This window comes from Prionailurus viverrinus, chromosome X (assembly GCF_022837055.1).
Source record: "Prionailurus viverrinus isolate Anna chromosome X, UM_Priviv_1.0, whole genome shotgun sequence".
NCBI classification, from domain to species: Eukaryota; Metazoa; Chordata; class Mammalia; order Carnivora; family Felidae; genus Prionailurus; species Prionailurus viverrinus.
The window spans coordinates 20,308,451-20,325,137 of record NC_062579.1 but is presented as its reverse complement, the minus strand read 5'-3'; the positions used below and the strand labels follow the sequence as shown (position 1 = coordinate 20,325,137).

General features: G+C 37.3%; 1 protein-coding gene across 5 annotated transcripts; it reads right to left on the bottom strand.

Annotated features, from left to right (window-relative positions):
* Nucleotides 1–3,121: 3,121 nt before the first annotated feature.
* LOC125157443 (melanoma-associated antigen B10-like) lies at nt 3,122–5,464 on the bottom strand. Of its 5 annotated transcripts, none has more exons than XM_047844176.1 (2): nt 5,313–5,464; nt 3,122–4,693 (listed from the first exon to the last, which is right to left on the bottom strand). In XM_047844176.1, the coding sequence occupies exon 2, from the start codon at nt 4,630–4,632 to the stop codon at nt 3,586–3,588; it is 1,047 nt and encodes a 348-aa protein (XP_047700132.1). In that variant the 5' UTR covers nt 4,633–4,693; nt 5,313–5,464; the 3' UTR covers nt 3,122–3,585. The 5 variants fall into 5 exon arrangements, with proteins under 5 accessions (XP_047700132.1, XP_047700134.1, XP_047700131.1 ...); XM_047844178.1 differs by having other exon boundaries at nt 3,122–4,639; XM_047844175.1 differs by having other exon boundaries at nt 5,326–5,464.
* Between the last annotated feature and the right edge of the window lie 11,223 nt (nt 5,465–16,687).

Below are 16,687 nucleotides of genomic sequence, written 5' to 3'. Positions count from 1 at the left end.
TTTACATGCATTAAATGCGAGAGTATGAGTCAGCACTGCTTTATTAGAATAGAATTTCAGCAATATTTATAAAAATTTACAATCACCACGTTTTTCTACTTTAATACAATTTACACTTTGCTATGTTTTTCCTACAAGAAAACATGCATATTCTCCCAAGAATTCATGCTCACTGATGTGGATATCAGTTCTAGTAATCATAGCAGTGTATGGGAAACAGTTTATGTGTCCATCAGGAGCAGAATGGTTAAGTTAAATATGGCACATATGCACTTTAGAATACTTGGAGGAATTAAAAGAGTGAGGTGGATCTATATCTGTTCTCATGGAAAGATCCTGCATTCGTTTTAGCAAGTGACAAGGGCAGGAGGCAAAATAATATGTACACTGTTATCTATCCATATTAAAAACTCACAATTTGTGTTTATAACACATCAATACAAGGGAAAGTCTAGAATAAATTTTAAAATAACACACAAATTTTGGGCTTTTGTTACTTCTGAAAAGAGGGATGAATTTTGGAGGGATGTAGTAAGGAAGGGGAATTATTATTTATCCATGCTGTTAGAATTTGGGGACAATAAAAGTATGTGCACTGTTACCTAAGGCCAGCAACAGCAAGAAAAACAAATTAAAGTAAAATTTTCCACACGGGAAAACATAGAGGAGACAGTGGAACAATGTTGACTTTTTCTTATTAAGGATAGCCCAACTGCCATAGAACCATTTTCCACCTCCTAGAAGGACTCCTGGGTTTTAGGAATTCTATGTACATGTGTGTTTATACAGTGATTTCCACGAGCCTTTTCTCATCTACTACTGAAGGAGGAGGCTTTGGTTTTGACCGACAAGGTAAATTCATTTATTGTTGTATGTGATCAGTGACCAATCTCAAATAATTCAGCTCATTAAAGCTGTATTGCAGATATCAGGGTGGTTTCCAAAACCTCCTCTCTAACTTCAGGGTTATGTCCCAAGAAACAAGAAACAGTAGGCTGTGTGCCAAATCAGACTTTAGTCACCAGCAGACTTGAAAATACTTTGTGAATGTGGTGAAGCACCTGGGTGGGGTGGGGGTGGGGGAGTGGTGAAGGCAAGGAGGTGTCTAAAACCACACTGTCAGAATTACATGGAAGGGAAGTTGCTGTCAGAAGGGAGCCAGGGGGCCTGATGGGAGCTGCAGGGAGTTGGAATGCTCTAAATCAGGGGAGGGTGCAGCCTGAGAGCTGTCTGTTCCTCCAGGAGCAGGATGCAGCCTGCAGGGGAGGACCCAGAGGAGAGCTGGCCTGAAGGTCAGGTCCAGGTATGGACATGAGGGCCCACTGGGGAAGTCCCAGGGGAGGGAGCCGTCATGCAGGAAAGTGCCGGGAGTGGACATTTGTGCTGAGACCAGGGCAGAGCCAGCTGTCGGGGGGACCCTGGGGCGAGGGGCCAGGAGATCCTAGGGACATGAACCCCGGGGACAATGCCCAAATTGTGCCAGATTCTCATTTTTACCTTCCTTCTTTTGGGCTGCTTTTAGTAGTTTGGCCAAAGGGTCCTTCTTTCATTGCCTGAGAGACATCATGGGATAGTGAGAAGAGAAATTACAGGACAGAAGGTTGGCATCAGGCTGGGAGGAGTGGCACTGTGTGGGCTCCAGAGTAATCAGACGAGAGCTTGAGTCCCAGCTCTGTCACTCATTGTGTGAACTGAACACATTACCAAACCCTATGAGTCTTAGATTCTTCATCAAAGAAACGAGTTTTATAAGCGGTATCTTCTAGAACTGTTAGAATGTGTACAGTGTATGTGAAGCACATGGCACAGTGACTGGTGTACATTGAACTTTAAAGAATGGCAATTATTGCTATGGCTTTTTTGATCCCAGATAATACCAAAGTTCCTGCTGACATTTTTGTTTTTTTGTTTTGTTGCTTTAAACTAGGAGATGTCTGAGAATATGCAGTGCTGTAGGATACTGTGCACCAAGTCAGCCAAGAATTCTTAGAAAGAAAAATTACCCTAGTAAATCATCCCACTTAGAGGATATGCTATTGAATTTGGATGTTGGGGGATCTTCCCCATCTGGATGCAACTCAAAGCTCCTAAAATGTATGTTAAGAACCAACTCCTCCCCTCCCTCCCAGCTCCTCTTTGATCCAAATAACCCCTATTTTTATTCATTTAACCCCTACTAAAGTCAAACCCTCCCTTATAAGTGATTTGCTAAATTTTACTCAAGATAACCTAGTTAAATGCCCTTTGAATGGAACAGGCTCTGTTTCTCCCAGCCCATGGCAAAGAGGGACAGCATAGTGGCTTCTGGGCATCTAGTCTCAAGGAAGTATTACTCTTATTTATCAGAAACTCTCTGGTGATGATACAGATAAAATACCTAGTTTGTGTGCTATGTTCACCTGCATTGGATCCAGAGCACAGGGCACCTTCCATCACTACCTGGGTAAATATTTGTGTCTGGTTTATCCAGGATCCCAAAATAACTGCTAAAAGCAGTTACCCATTGGAGGCCTAGTTTCTCAACTCTGACACACACCACCCAAGGGTCTGTTCGCTGCTTACCACCCTCACATGCTTCTCCGACCCACCACCTTCACACCCTCCCCCATGACCCACCACCCTCACATCTCCCACCCCACCACTTCAAACCCTCTGCCATCACGTACCCACCCCCCAAGACCCACCACTCTTGCACCCCCCCAACCGACCACCTTGCAACCTCTACCACCTCACACCCTCCCCCACCACCACCCTCATACCCTCCCCCAACCTGCCACCCTCGCACCCTCCCCTAACCCTGACCATCCTTGCACCCTCCTTTGACCTACCACCCATCTTATCTTACAATTACCTCCCATTGAAGGGTTTCAAGTTTTCCAAGGCCTCAAATTGTCTTGCTTCAGGATGTTTACATTTGACTGCTCTCATCTGGACCTCCCCTTCCTGTCCCACCTCATCCTTCTTTTTTGTCTATCTCACCATCTTCCTTTTATGGGCAATGACTCCATCTTCTTTTTCTTACCACCCCCCACACTACTCTGGAGCCTTCCAAAGAGCAGATGCTCATTTAATGTTAGAAGAATAAAAAAAAAAGACAGTGAGCAATTTATTATGATTTATTTTCTCGTACATCCTTGAATGAAGAAATTTCAGGCATGTAACTTTTATTTTACAGAAGAGCAGAGTACATGGAATAAAGAAAACCAAAAATTTACCATCTTACTTTTTTCTCAATTTTTTGACTCCAGCTATTTTGTTGCTAATTTTTTTCACATTTCCAAAAAAATGGCAATTGCAGTGCTATGTTTTCTTGTTCCAGATCACTAAATAAGATGGAAGGTTACCAATTTGTTTTAGAAAATAGCGAAACTCATACTCTTAAACCTCATAAACAGCATCAAATGTGTAATATATTGTGAAGCTAATTAAACTTTTCAAAAACAGAAACATTTGATAACTTTCAACAAGAGATAAATTTGTAAGTTATTTATGTAGAATGTACGATATGCACTATGTCCCCTCTAGCTAGCACCACCTAAGCCCTCACACTACTTCAAACACAAAGTGAGGAAAGTGCTTCAGGTTTCAATACAGGTGGGAGAAGCTGCCAAAATTGGCCATGGAAGGCCCAGTGGCCAGGGCACCAGTATGAACCAGAGCTGTAAATCTGGCTCGGGCTCGCTCTTCCTCATCTTGCAAAGCCTCTTCATACCAGGATGGGAAGGCACTGGGGACGGTATCATGGACCTTGGCCAAGAATTCAAGGACTTTCATCTTGCTGGTCTCGGCATAGGCTCTTGGACCCCACAGGAACTCACGGCATGGAGGATTGCTGTTGGACACCTGGCGGTACAGGAGGTACCTTTCCTGCACCCAAACTTCAGTGATGAGCTTCTTGGGATCCCCATAGATGAAGTGTTTCTTATCAGCATATATCCCCATCACATTAAGCACTTCCCACATATCCTTTTCAGTGGCACAGTTGCCCTTCATGAAGATCACACAGAGGACGGTCATCAAGAGGCCGGTCTGGGGCATGATTTCCTCACCCCTCAGCCTGTCATCATTGGTGCGCTGCAATTTGCTGATAAGGGCATAGTGGTGTCTGGTAGGGTCGACTTCCTTCAGATCAATGCCAAAGGCCAGCACCATTAGCTCAGAGGCTTTCCTGAGAATCTCATGAAAATGCACCTTGTGCTTTTTAATGACATGCTTAATCATGTCTTCCTTTGTTATGGGCTCCCTCATGTTATACTTGCGCAGCAGGAATTGCACCAATAGAATCGCCTTGTCATCTAGAGGGGTTCTATGGTAACGACCAGTGTTGGGTTGTGCCTGAGAGGTGCTTGGTTTTTCCTCATCTTGGCTCTTGGCACTTTTATCAGATTTTGTATGTGAAACACCTGCAGAAGTAGTAGTAGTGGATGGGGCTTTCTGAAACCCCTGGGTTTTTCTACCTGACCCAGCAGCTGAGTAGCTCTGGGCACTACCACCAGAAGGAGAAAAGGAGGAAGTGGAGGGCTGTTCTTCCTCTGCTGCAGTGGCCTGAGCATCCTGGGCACGCTGAGCCTCGATCCGGGCCTGATGGCGTTTCTCACGGGCACGAAGCTTACTCTTTTGCCCCCGAGGCATGGTGACACTGGTCGGGGACAGTAGGCATTAATGTGGGCAGGAGGGCAGGCAATGAGGGCACCTAGGGGAGGGAGAATGAGATAGTGTGTGCGCCTTCAGCAGGGACATTTCACCTTGGCTTTAACCAAAGCCACTTCTGCAGTTCCCTGACAACACTGCTCTAAGACCACACAAGGGCTCCTTTTCTAATCAGTGTGTCCCCTGAGAACCCTGAAGAGGAAGTTAGAGTGTGCCTTAGACTGCAGCTGCCGGCCCTGCCGGGATCAACTTGGTGGCCGAGAGCAAGGGCTGGCAGGTTATAGTTTCTGTACGGTCCCCTCTGTTCTGAGGTGGAGAATTCTCAGTTCACATTTAGGATCATCCTGTCAACTGTTGGCAGTGCCCAGGGCCTCCTCCCCTCTACAGCTCTGAAGCTAAACTCTTTACACCGACGACCTTACCGCCGTGAGATTCTTGGGGAGCAAATGAGAAAGAGCCACTCATGCTGCAGCCTTCCAGAGCTGACAACAGGAGCAGAGTTTTGTGGGATCCCCACAGTCTTGGATGATTAGGGTTTTCAGTGCTCAGCCGTGTACTCACTCCCATCAGACCAAACCCCCCATCTCCCGGAGGTGACAGCCCCACCTGGGGCCTCCCAGGGTAGATTGCAAGGGCAGGGCCCTCTGCGGGGTTGGGAATACCCTCAGTCCTCACTCAGACTCCTCTCCTTGACTCCGAATAGAGCCTGGGATTCTTCAATCTTTTGATCTCAGTCCACCAGCCTCAGATCAAAGTCTTCATTCTCTGAGACCCTGAAACGGAATTGAAGGGGCGTTAACAGCCAGGCCTCGGGCCTCTGCGCGTGGGAGGGGGGGCGGGGTTCTGTGAGGTTTCCTTTGTTCTACGTATTCCCACAGTTCTAAGGAAGGATAGTCACCTTGACCCTAAGCATTGCCTATTTCCTCTGCAGACCTGAGGCTGCCCTCCTCAGACCTGCGACCCTGGAGGTAGAAGTCAGTCAGTACCTCATGCTGACAAGCTCTGCTCTCTGCTTTCCAGGAGTGAAAGCAGGGGTAGGGCTGTGTGCAGGCTTCTCAGCTCTGGGGTGTGTTGTCCAGTCTATCCTGAGGGTGGAGGCAGGGAGTAGGGTGTCCTCTTGAGAAATACCAACTCTCTGAAAGGTCTGAGCAGCTTCCCTACTGCAAACCTTGCAGAAAATTGCCAAGTCCCCAGCCAGATCTGAGCTGGGGAAACTGCAGTGTAAGACAGGGTAGTAGGACGGGTGGTGGGCTGTAAGAGGAGAAATACAGAGGCCCATGGTGGTTTTTTGCCACCCAGACTGAGACGTGGGAACCTTGTACTCTAAAAGATCTACTTTCAAAGGAAGAGACTGAGCTGCATGATTTTGTGAGACTCAGATCTGTTGACATTGTCTAACATTGCTCAGTCCAGTGCAGTAACTTTTATTTTATTTTTGAGCCTCATCTGTAGTAAGAAATACATTTACATCTTTAACAAGTCTGTGTGTATCTATGTGGGTTTTTTTCATGAAAGATTACCTACCCTTCTTAAGTGGGATTCCTTCTTTCTATTCCTTTTTATTTGATTATAATATTACAAAACAAAAAAGTCTGGTACCTACCCTCTAAAGAGGTTTCAGGTGGTTATTGCACAGTCTCTGAACTCATATGGTTTCAAACAACCCCAAACGTTGATGCTATCCTGATATTACTCCCATGGTCCTGGCCATTCAGGCTCTGAGGAACAGCCTGAGCTCCCTTCACTAAAGCAGTAGAAATTCATTGTCCCAAGGCACTGTGAAAGAATCAAAGGCTGCACTTAAAACCTGTCCTCTGACCAATCTTGTTTTGTAGGCTACAGGACAGTTCCAACTTCAGGGCCTGCCCCCACCTGCCCACATACAGCTTCTGGTTCAACACAGACTTAGTCTCTTTCAGGGATTTCTCATCTACAGTGTTTTGCTCTTGCTAATACTGTTCTTTCATTCTCCCTTTTATAGTTTCTCTAGGATTGATTTTAGGAAACAGCAGCCTGAGTCTCGTATTATTTTGGAAGCTGTATGTGAGGCAGTGTATTAGCATGCTCCAGCTGCGGTAATGGAATACCACAGGCTGGGTGTCTTAATAACAAAATTTATTTTCTCAAAGTTCTAAAGGCTAGTAGCCCCAGATACAGGTGAGGGCAGGTTCAGTTTCTGGTAAGAGCTCACTTCCTGGCTTTGCATTTGGGCACCTTCTTGCTGTGTCCTCACATGGACTCTTCTCTAAATGCACAGAGAGCGATCACTTGTGTCTCTTCCTCTTCTAATATCAGCCCTATTAGATTAGTGCCTCACCTTTTTAAAGCTTTTTTAACCTTATTAGCCTCCCTAAAGTATCTCCAAAGATAGTCACCTTGGGGAATAAGGCTTCAATATCTGAATTAGAGGTTGAGGAAATGGCACAACTCAGTATATAGCAGTCCATATTTAAATCTGTAATTAATTTTAGGAGAATGACATCTTTACAAAATTATTTTTCCCATGAATAAACATAGTGTATTCCTCTATTTATTTGTGACTTCTTTCTCTAAGTGTATCACTAAATATTTATAGTTGCCTCCAAAAAAATTGTGTACATTTTTATTAGGTGTATTTTTGGATAAATTTTGGATATTGCTGCTGTTGTTATTGGGATATTTTCTATTAATTATCCTAATTAGTTATTGATTTTATGTGGCTAGGCTGCCAATTTTGGTAATCTTATATGCAACAGCTTTGGAGTATCTTATTCATTTGAATATTTTGTACACTGGTTCCTTTGGATTTTCCAATTAAGGATCATATTGTCACCATTTATTATCTCAATCATATCAATATTCCTTTTTCTTGTTTATTTTGCTACTCTCATTCCTGTAGTTATATATTCCCATCCACCTTTAAATAGAAGGTATGGTACCATAACATCTGTGTCTTTGTCCTATCTTTGATGGGAATGCTTCCAACATTTCACATTTATGTAAGTTTGCTGTACATTTTAGGAAGTGGAAATTCTCTTCAAATGTTATTTTGCTAAAACTTTCTTTACCATCAATTGGTGCTAAATATTTTTTAAAAGACTTTATCCACCTCTAGACATGACCAAATGTGTTTTGTTCTCTAATCTATTAATGTAGAGAAATTCCAGCTGGAAATTTTTTCTAATATTTTAATATCTTTATAGTTACTGAACTTAGCCTGTTTATTCACTGCTATATTGGATATGCTATAAATTTATTTAGGATAGATGCCTCTCTGTGGCAGAGCTTGGCTCAAGAGATTTTTTCTTTGGGTATCCCTTTGTGGTCTTTGTATCAAGATCAGCAAACCTGTTAAAATGAGTTTAGTAATTTCCTGTATTTTTGTATGATTTGGAAGAGTTTATGTAAGATGGCATTAGTTTTTCCCTAACTATTTGGTGCAACTAGATTCCAAATCTGACTGGTCCTGGAATATTTTGAGGGGGCTGGAATGTAGACTACAGTTTCAGTTTGTGTTATTTGACTGAAGTTCTCTGTTTCTGCTTGGAAAAATTTAGTTAATTATGTTTCTCCAGGAACTAATCCATTTAACCTGTATTTTAAAGTTTAAAAACATGTTTTATTTATTGTGGTAAAAAAAAGAACATATAACATTTGATCTACTGTCTTAACAAAATTTTAAGTGTGTGTAATCCCACTCTTGGATATTTATGCAGAGGAATTAAATTCAAGATCTTGAAGAGGTATTTGCACCCCCATATTCATTGCATTATTATTCATGATAGCCAAAAAGGGAAGCAACCTAAGGGTTTATCAGCAGATGAATGGGTAAAGAAAATGTGGTATAAATACATATTTATAATAAACATTTTCACTAAAGAAATTATTAAGGGTATAAAACAGTACAGAGAAGAGTACAATGAACAGTTGTATATTCCATAAATTTTTTTGAAGAACTGGCTTTAGTTGGCTTTACTATTTTCTATTTACTTATTTCTGCATTTATGCATATTATTTTTTAACTTCTACTTCTGTAGCATTTTTTATTAAATAATATTGACATACATGATTGTATGTCTTTCAGGTGTACAACATAGTGACTTGATATTTATACACATTACAGAATGGTCATCACAATAAATCTAGTTATCATCTGTCAACATACACAGTTGTTACAATATTATTGACTATATTCCTTATGCCATACATTAAATCCCCATGGCTTATTTGTTTTGTCACTGGAAGACAGTACCTCTTAATCACCTTCACCTACTTTACCCATCCCATCCACCCCTCTCCCCTCTGACAACCATCAGTTTATCTGTATCTATGGATCTGTTTGGGTTTTGCTTGGTTTTTTTTTTTTGCTTGTTTTTTAAGCCCCACATATAATTGGAATCATATGATATTTGTCTTTATCTGACTTATTTCACTTAGAGTAATACCCTCTAGGTCCATCCATGTGTCACAAATGGCAAGATTCTATTCTTTTTTATGGATATGTATATATCACATCTTCCTTACCCATTCATTTATCAATGGACAGTTAGGTTTCTTCTATATCTTGGCTATTGTAAATAATGCTGTGATGACATAGGAATACATGTTTTTTTCAATTAGGGTAGTCATTTTCTTTGGATAAATACCTAGAAGTGGGATTGCTGGATCATATGGTAGTTTAATTTTTGGACAAACCTCCATACTGTTTTTCATAGTGGCTGCACCATTTTATTTTCCCATCAACAGTGCATGAGGGTTCTCTTTTCTCCACATTGTCACCAACAGTTGCTATTCCTAGTCTTTTTGATTCTAGCTATTCTCACAGGTGTAAATTGATATCTCATTGTGGTTTTGATTTATGTTCCCCTAATGATTAATGCTGTTGAATGCCTTTTGGCAGTCTTTATGTCTTCTTTGGAAAAATGTCTATTCAGGTATTCTGCCCTTTTTTAATAGGATTGTTTTTTGTTGTTGTTGTTTTATTTTGTTTTGTTTTGTTTTGCCATTGAGTTATAGGTGTTCTTTATATATTTTTGATGTTGACCCCTTATGAGAGAGATCATTTACAAATATCTTCTCCTATCCAGTAGGTTGCCTTTTCATTTCTTTTTGCTGTGCATACACTTTTGATTCAATGTTGTCCCATTTGTTTATTTTTGTTTTTGTTGTCCTTGCCTAAGGAAACAGATCCAAAAAAAATAACCCAAGACTATGGTCAAAGAGCTTATTGCCTATGTTTTCTTTTAGGAATTTTTTGGTTTCACTTCTTACATTTGAGTCTTTAATCCATTTTACATTTATTTTTCTATATGGTGTGAGAAAGTGGTCCAGTTTCATTCTTTTGCATGTCCAGTTTTACAACACCATTTATTGAAGAGACTTTCTTTTCCCCATGGTATATTCTTGACTCCTTTGTCATAGATTCATTGACCACATGAATGTGGATTTCTGGGCTCTCTATTCTGTTCCATTGATCTATGTGTCTGTTTTGTTTTTTTTTTTTGTCAGTTCCATATTGTTTTAATTACTACAGCCTTGAAGTACAAGTTGAAATCTAGGCATGTATAACTTACAGGTTTGCTCTTCTTTCTCAAGATTGTTGGATATTTGGGGTCTTTTATGGTTCCATACAAATTTTAGATTTATTTGTTCTAGTTCTCTGAAAAATGCTATCGGTATTGGTATAAAGATAGCATTGAATCTGCAGATTACTTTGAGTAATATGGACATTTTAAGTATATTAATTCTTATAATCCACGATCACAGTATATCTTTCCATTTATTCATATCAGCTTCAGTTTTCTTCATCAATGTATTATAGTTTTCAGAAAACAGGTCTTTCACCTCTTTGGTTAAATATAGTCCTATGTATTTTATTCTTTCTGATGCAATTATAAATGGGATTGTTTTCTTGATTTCTCTAGTTTATTGTTGGTGCATGGAAATTCAAAAATTTCTTTATATTGATTTTGTATCCTACAACTTTACTGAATTAATTTATTCATTCTGAAGTTTTTTGGCTGAGTTTTCAGGGTTTTCTGTATGTAGCATCATGTCATCTATAAATAGTGACAGTTTTACTTCTTCCTTTCCAATTTGGATGCCTTTTTTCCCCTAGCTGCTATGATTAACATTATAATACTATGTTACATAAAAGCAATGAGAGTGAGCATCTTTGTCTTGTTCCTGATCTTACAGAAGTTTTCAGTTTTTCACCACTTGAGTATGGTGTTACCTGTGTATTTGTTACATATGGCCTTTATTATGTTAAGGTACATTCCCTCTATACCTATTTTGTTGAGAGTTTTTACCATAAATGGTTATTGAATTTTGTCAAATGCTTTTTTTTTGCATCTATCAAGATGATCATATGATTTTTATCTTTCATTTTGTTAATATGGCATATTCTTTAGGTTTAATATGCTATTTATTCTCTATATTTTTGAATTGCTTAGGTGTTATGAGTATTTCTTACTTCCCAATAGATCTATTTAAGACTATAATCGTCCCTCTTAATGCCATATGGGTTTCTCTCACAGGTATTGTTACAGAGTTTTATGTGTATTCTTTAAAAATTTGCAACTTGAATATATTTTTCTGTGCCATGTGCTAGAAAAGTAATTATAATTGGCCACATATAACATTCAAGCCTTGTCCAGAGACACAGAAAATGCTCTATATATTTAACCTAGAAGGAATTTAATGTGATATATTGGTTACTCAAAGGATGAAAAAGTCACATAAGGAAGGGACACAAAACCTAATATTCAGCAATTTGAGAATGCCACTCCCAACTTTAGGCTCCTGGAGCTTAGGAGTTTGTATCAAAAGGATCTATAACTATAGTGGGCCAATATGATGGGGACTAGAGCCAAGGAGAAGATGCAGTCATTGAAGGAGAAGCCACCTGATACAGAAAAGGAGAAAGAAAAAAACTCTAATTGCTCCTGCCCTTCAGGGCTGAAACCTCTTTTTAGTTTTGTTTTTGTTTTTGTTTTTTTGTGTTTTGTGTTTCTTTGGCCTGAAATGTGATGGCAGCCAAATACTGGAGAGGCTAGGATTTACAGAATCAACCCTTGTATAATAGAGAATAGAGCAGAGAAAGGGTGAGGAACAGTTCTGAGGGCAAATATACCTAGGACTACCATACCACATTGGCATTAACAGATTAAATGAGAAAAATCCTATCTAAATTGATACAGAAAAATATTTTATTAAAGTCAGCATTCATTTGTGATAAAGAAGGTATGTTATCAGGTTAGATAAAGGATATCTACAACAAACAAAACACAAAACACAAACAGAAAATGACATACATAATGCAGAAATGTTAATAGCTTTTATTTAGAAACTGAAAAGTAGACAGGGATACCCACTATCACCATTTCTATCCAACATTTTAATAAACATTTTTCATAATACAGCAATGGGAATCATGAGATATAAAGGGGATAGGGATTGTAAGATAGGAAACACAGCTTTTATAATTGGCACATAATTAGACTGTGTATTATGAGAATCCAGAAGAATTAAAGGTAAGATATTCAGTCACCTAAGAAACTTTGTCATTACAAGAAATGCTAGAAAGAAATACAAGAAAGTCAATCAGGCTGAAATTAAAGGACACTGTACAGTAATTAGAAGCCATATGAAAAAGTAAAGATCACCAGTAAACACAGGTAAATATAAAAACCATCATTATTGTATTCTTGGTATTATATATATGGTAATTACTCTTTTTGTTTCCTATATAATTTAAAAGACAAGTACATAAAATAAAATAAAAATTATAAATCTTTCTTAATGAGCACACAAATATAATCAATATCCCTTATGAATATAGATGCAAAAATCTTGAACAAAGTAATAGTAAATGAAAACAAACAGCACATGAAAAGGATTGACTGGGTTTTATCCTGGAAATTCAAGTCTAGTTCAACATAAGAAGATAAGTCAATGTAATATGCCACATTATAAGAACAAAGGGAAAATAATGGTCATCTCAGCAGCAAAAGCATTTGACAGAATATAATACCCTTTCATAATAAAAATACTCAGCAAACTAGGAATATAAGGGAACTTCTTTAACATTATAAATGGAATTTATGAACCCCCATAGTTAACATAACATTCAATGGATAAACAATGAAAGATTTACCACTAAATAAGGAACAAGGCAAAGATGTTGGCTTTATCAGTGATATTCAACATTGTACTAGAAGTCCTGGCCAGAGCAATTAGGAAAGAAAAAGAAAAGAAATAAAAGGCATCTAAATTGGGAAAGAGTTAGCACAAATATCTCTATTTGTAGAAAACATTATTCAATATATGTAGAAAACCCCCAAATTTCCAAAAAAACAAAAGAAAGAAAACTCACTAGAGCTAACACATGAATTCAGCAAAGTTTCAAATCAACACACAAAAATAAGTTCACAAGCAATAAAGCTGAAAAAGAAATTAGGGAAATGATTCCATTTACAATAGCATCAGTAAGAACATAATACAGGAATAAGCTTAACCAAAAATAGGAAAGAATCTACACTGAAAAATATGAACTATCCTAAAAAAAAAAATAAAAGAGGACCTAAATAAGTAGAAAAACACTCCATGTTCATGGATTGGAAGCCTTAAATATTGTTGAGATAGTAATACTTCCCAAAGTGATGTATACATTCAATGCAATTTTTGCAGAAATGTAAAAGCCAGCCATCACATTTATGTGGAACTGCAAGGGATACCAACCAGTCAATACAATATTGGAAAAGTAAAACAAAACTGGATAACTCACATTTCTTTATTTGAAAATGTATTAGAAAGCTACAGTAATCAAAACAGTGTGTACAGTCATAAGGATAGACATATAGAACAGTGTAATAGAATTGCGATCCTGGAAATTAATACAAACATCTGTTTATAGTTTATTTTCCATAAGGGTGTCAAAAATATTGAATGTGGAAAAAATAGTGTTTTTTTTTTTCAACAAATGGTGCCAAGACAACTGTATAACTACATGCAAAAAAATAAAATGGGACCCGTACCTTATTTTTATATAAAAATTAACTCAAAATGGATCAATGACCTATATGTAAGATTTAAAACTATAAAACTATTAGAAAAAAACATAGTGGTAAATAATCATGATGTCAGATTGGCAGTGGAGTCTGAGATTTGACACTAAAGTATAAGAACTGAAAGAAAAAAATACATCAGATAGACTCATAAAAATTAAAAAAAAAAAGAAAGAAAACTTCTATGCAGATAATGTCATAGAACAGTATCAAGAATGTGAAAAGGTAACCTGCAGAATGAAAGAAAACATTTGTAAATCATATATCTGATAAGGGTTTACTATCTGAAGTATGTAAAGAACTCTTTAAACTCAACAACAAAAAGAGAAACAACCCAATTAAAATATGGGCAACAGATTTGAATGGACAATTCTCCAAAGAGGATATACAAAAGGCTAGGAAGCCCATTATTGGTATTTAAAACCACAATGAGTACCATTTCGTACTCACTAGAATGGCTTTGATATTTTAAAAAGGAAAATAAAATAACAATTGTTGAAGAGGATGAGAAAAAAATAGGATTCCTAATACATTTCTGGTGGAAATTTAAAATGTATAACTGGTGTGAAAAACAGTTTGGCACTTCTTTGAACAGTTAAACTTAGAAATACCACATGACCCAGCAATTCCACTCTTAGGTATATATTCAAGAGAGATGATGACATATGTCTGCATGGAAACTTATACACAAATACTGATAACACCATTCTTCATAATAGCTAAAAGGTAGAAATAAATAAAATGTCCATCAATGGATGAACAAATAGATTATGATATATACATACAATGGAAAATTATTCACCCATAAAAAAGGAATAAAGTTTTGATACATGCCACAATGTGGATGAACCTCAAAAACATTATGTTAAGTGAAAGAAGTCAGACACAAAAGATCACATATTGTGTGAATTCTATTATATGATGTATCCAGAATAGATAAATTCATAAAGACAAAAAACGTGTTAGCAGCTACCAAGGGGTAAGGAAGGGAACAGTGGGAAGTTCTTATTTAATGGCTACAGAGTATTTTACTGGGGTAAGGAAAATTTTGAAACTAAAAAGTGGTGGTGGTTACACAACATTTTGAATACACTAAATTCCACTGATTTTTATACTTAAAAATGGCTAATTATGTGATGTAAATTTTATCTCAATTAAAAATACAGTGTGATCCAGGCTAAAAAAGTATAATATTGTCCAGTGTGTTTCTCAATGTATATATTGGAAATAAGTAAGCCAACTGTCTCATAAGATGGGGAGGATTAAAGGACCTATTAGTAGTAAAGTTCCTATATCCCACACGAAGTGATTAAAGGTTGATACTAGAAGAATGAGGTATTACATATTAATATTGTAATCCTTTAAGTATCCATTGAAAACTTTAAAAGAAATATACCTAAACCACTATTTATTTAAATTAATTTTAATATGTACATTAAAAGTATTTAAATTGATAAGTGATCCACAGAATGGCAGGAAAAAGGAAACAGAAGAGTGTAAAACAGAGAAAATAAACAGAAAACAAAGATAAAATGGCAGATATATCAATAATTATATTAAATCTAAATGATCAAATCACACCAACTAAAAGATTTGGTTAGTAGAATGGATAAAAAATATATGACCTAGTCACATGCTGTCTGCAAAAATCTCACTTCAAATTTTATGATACACATAAGTTAAAAGTAAAAGGATGGGAAAAGATATGTTATTCAAACCGAAATCAAACCAAAACAGAATTGGCTCCATTAATAGCAGAAATGAAGAATTCAGAATAAAGAAATTTCCAGGGGGATATTAAATAATAATAAAAGAGACAATTCACCAAGAAGACATAATAATCTTAAATGTGCATGTACCTAAAAGTATAATTTCAAAATATCTAAAAAGCTGACAGAACTGAAAGGAGAAATAGCCATGATTATATTTAGGGTCTTCAGTACTTCTTTCAGTAATCAAAGGAACCACTAGAAGAAAATCATCAAGGGTATGGAACTGAACAGCACTATCAGACAAAAGGATCCAGTTAACATTTATAAAAAATTTGACCTCACTACAGCAGAATACATATGTTTTTTTATGCGTACGTGGAATGTTCACCAGGAACAACCAAGTGCTGAGTCATGAAGCATGCCCTAAAATGTAAAATAACTTAAATTGTATAAATTATGTTCTCTGCACTCATTGGAATTACTCTAGAAATCAATACCAGAAACATAACAGGAAAACTTCCAAACAATGCAAAATTAAGCAATATACTTCTAAATCATATGTAAGCCCTTGAGGATTTCTCAATAAAAATTTTAAAATATATAATTGAATGGAAATGGAAATAAATCATCTTAAAATCAATAGAATGCAGATAAATGAATGCTTTAAGGAAAATGTGTATCAGTAAATATTTGTGTTAGAAAAAAATGTATCTCAAAACAATAATCCAAGCTTCCCTCTCAGGAAACAGGAAAAGGAGGCAGATGTTAGGAAATATGTCATAGTAAGGTCAGAAATCAATGCAAATGAAAACAGAAGAACAATAGAGAAAATTAATAAAAATCAAACACTGGTTCTTTCTTTTTTAAAAAGTTTATTTTCTTTGAGAGAGAGAGAGCATGCACGTGAGCTGGGGAAGGGCAGAGAGAGAGGTAGAGAGAGAGTCCCAAGCAGTCTCTATGCTGTAGGTGCAGAGCCCGACGTGGTACTCAATCTTATAAAACTGAAATCATGACCTGAGCTGAAATCCAGAGTCAGACACTTAACCGACTAAGCCTCCCAGGTGCCCCAGACACTGGTTCTTTCAAAAGACAACATAAAAATGATAAAACATCTAACATGACTGACAAGGAAAAGGCTGTGAGTACACAAACAATATCAGAAAAGAAAGGGGGGATTTTACCACAAACCCAAGAGACATTAAAAGGATATAAAATAATATTATAAACCTCTCTTCAAACATAAATTTGATAACTCAGAAAGAAATGATCTAATTCCTT

Coding starts and splice junctions, on each gene's coding strand:
- LOC125157443 (XM_047844176.1), bottom strand. CDS start 4,632: ATGCCTCGGGGGCAAAAGAGTAAGCTTCGTGCCCGTGAGAAACGCCAT.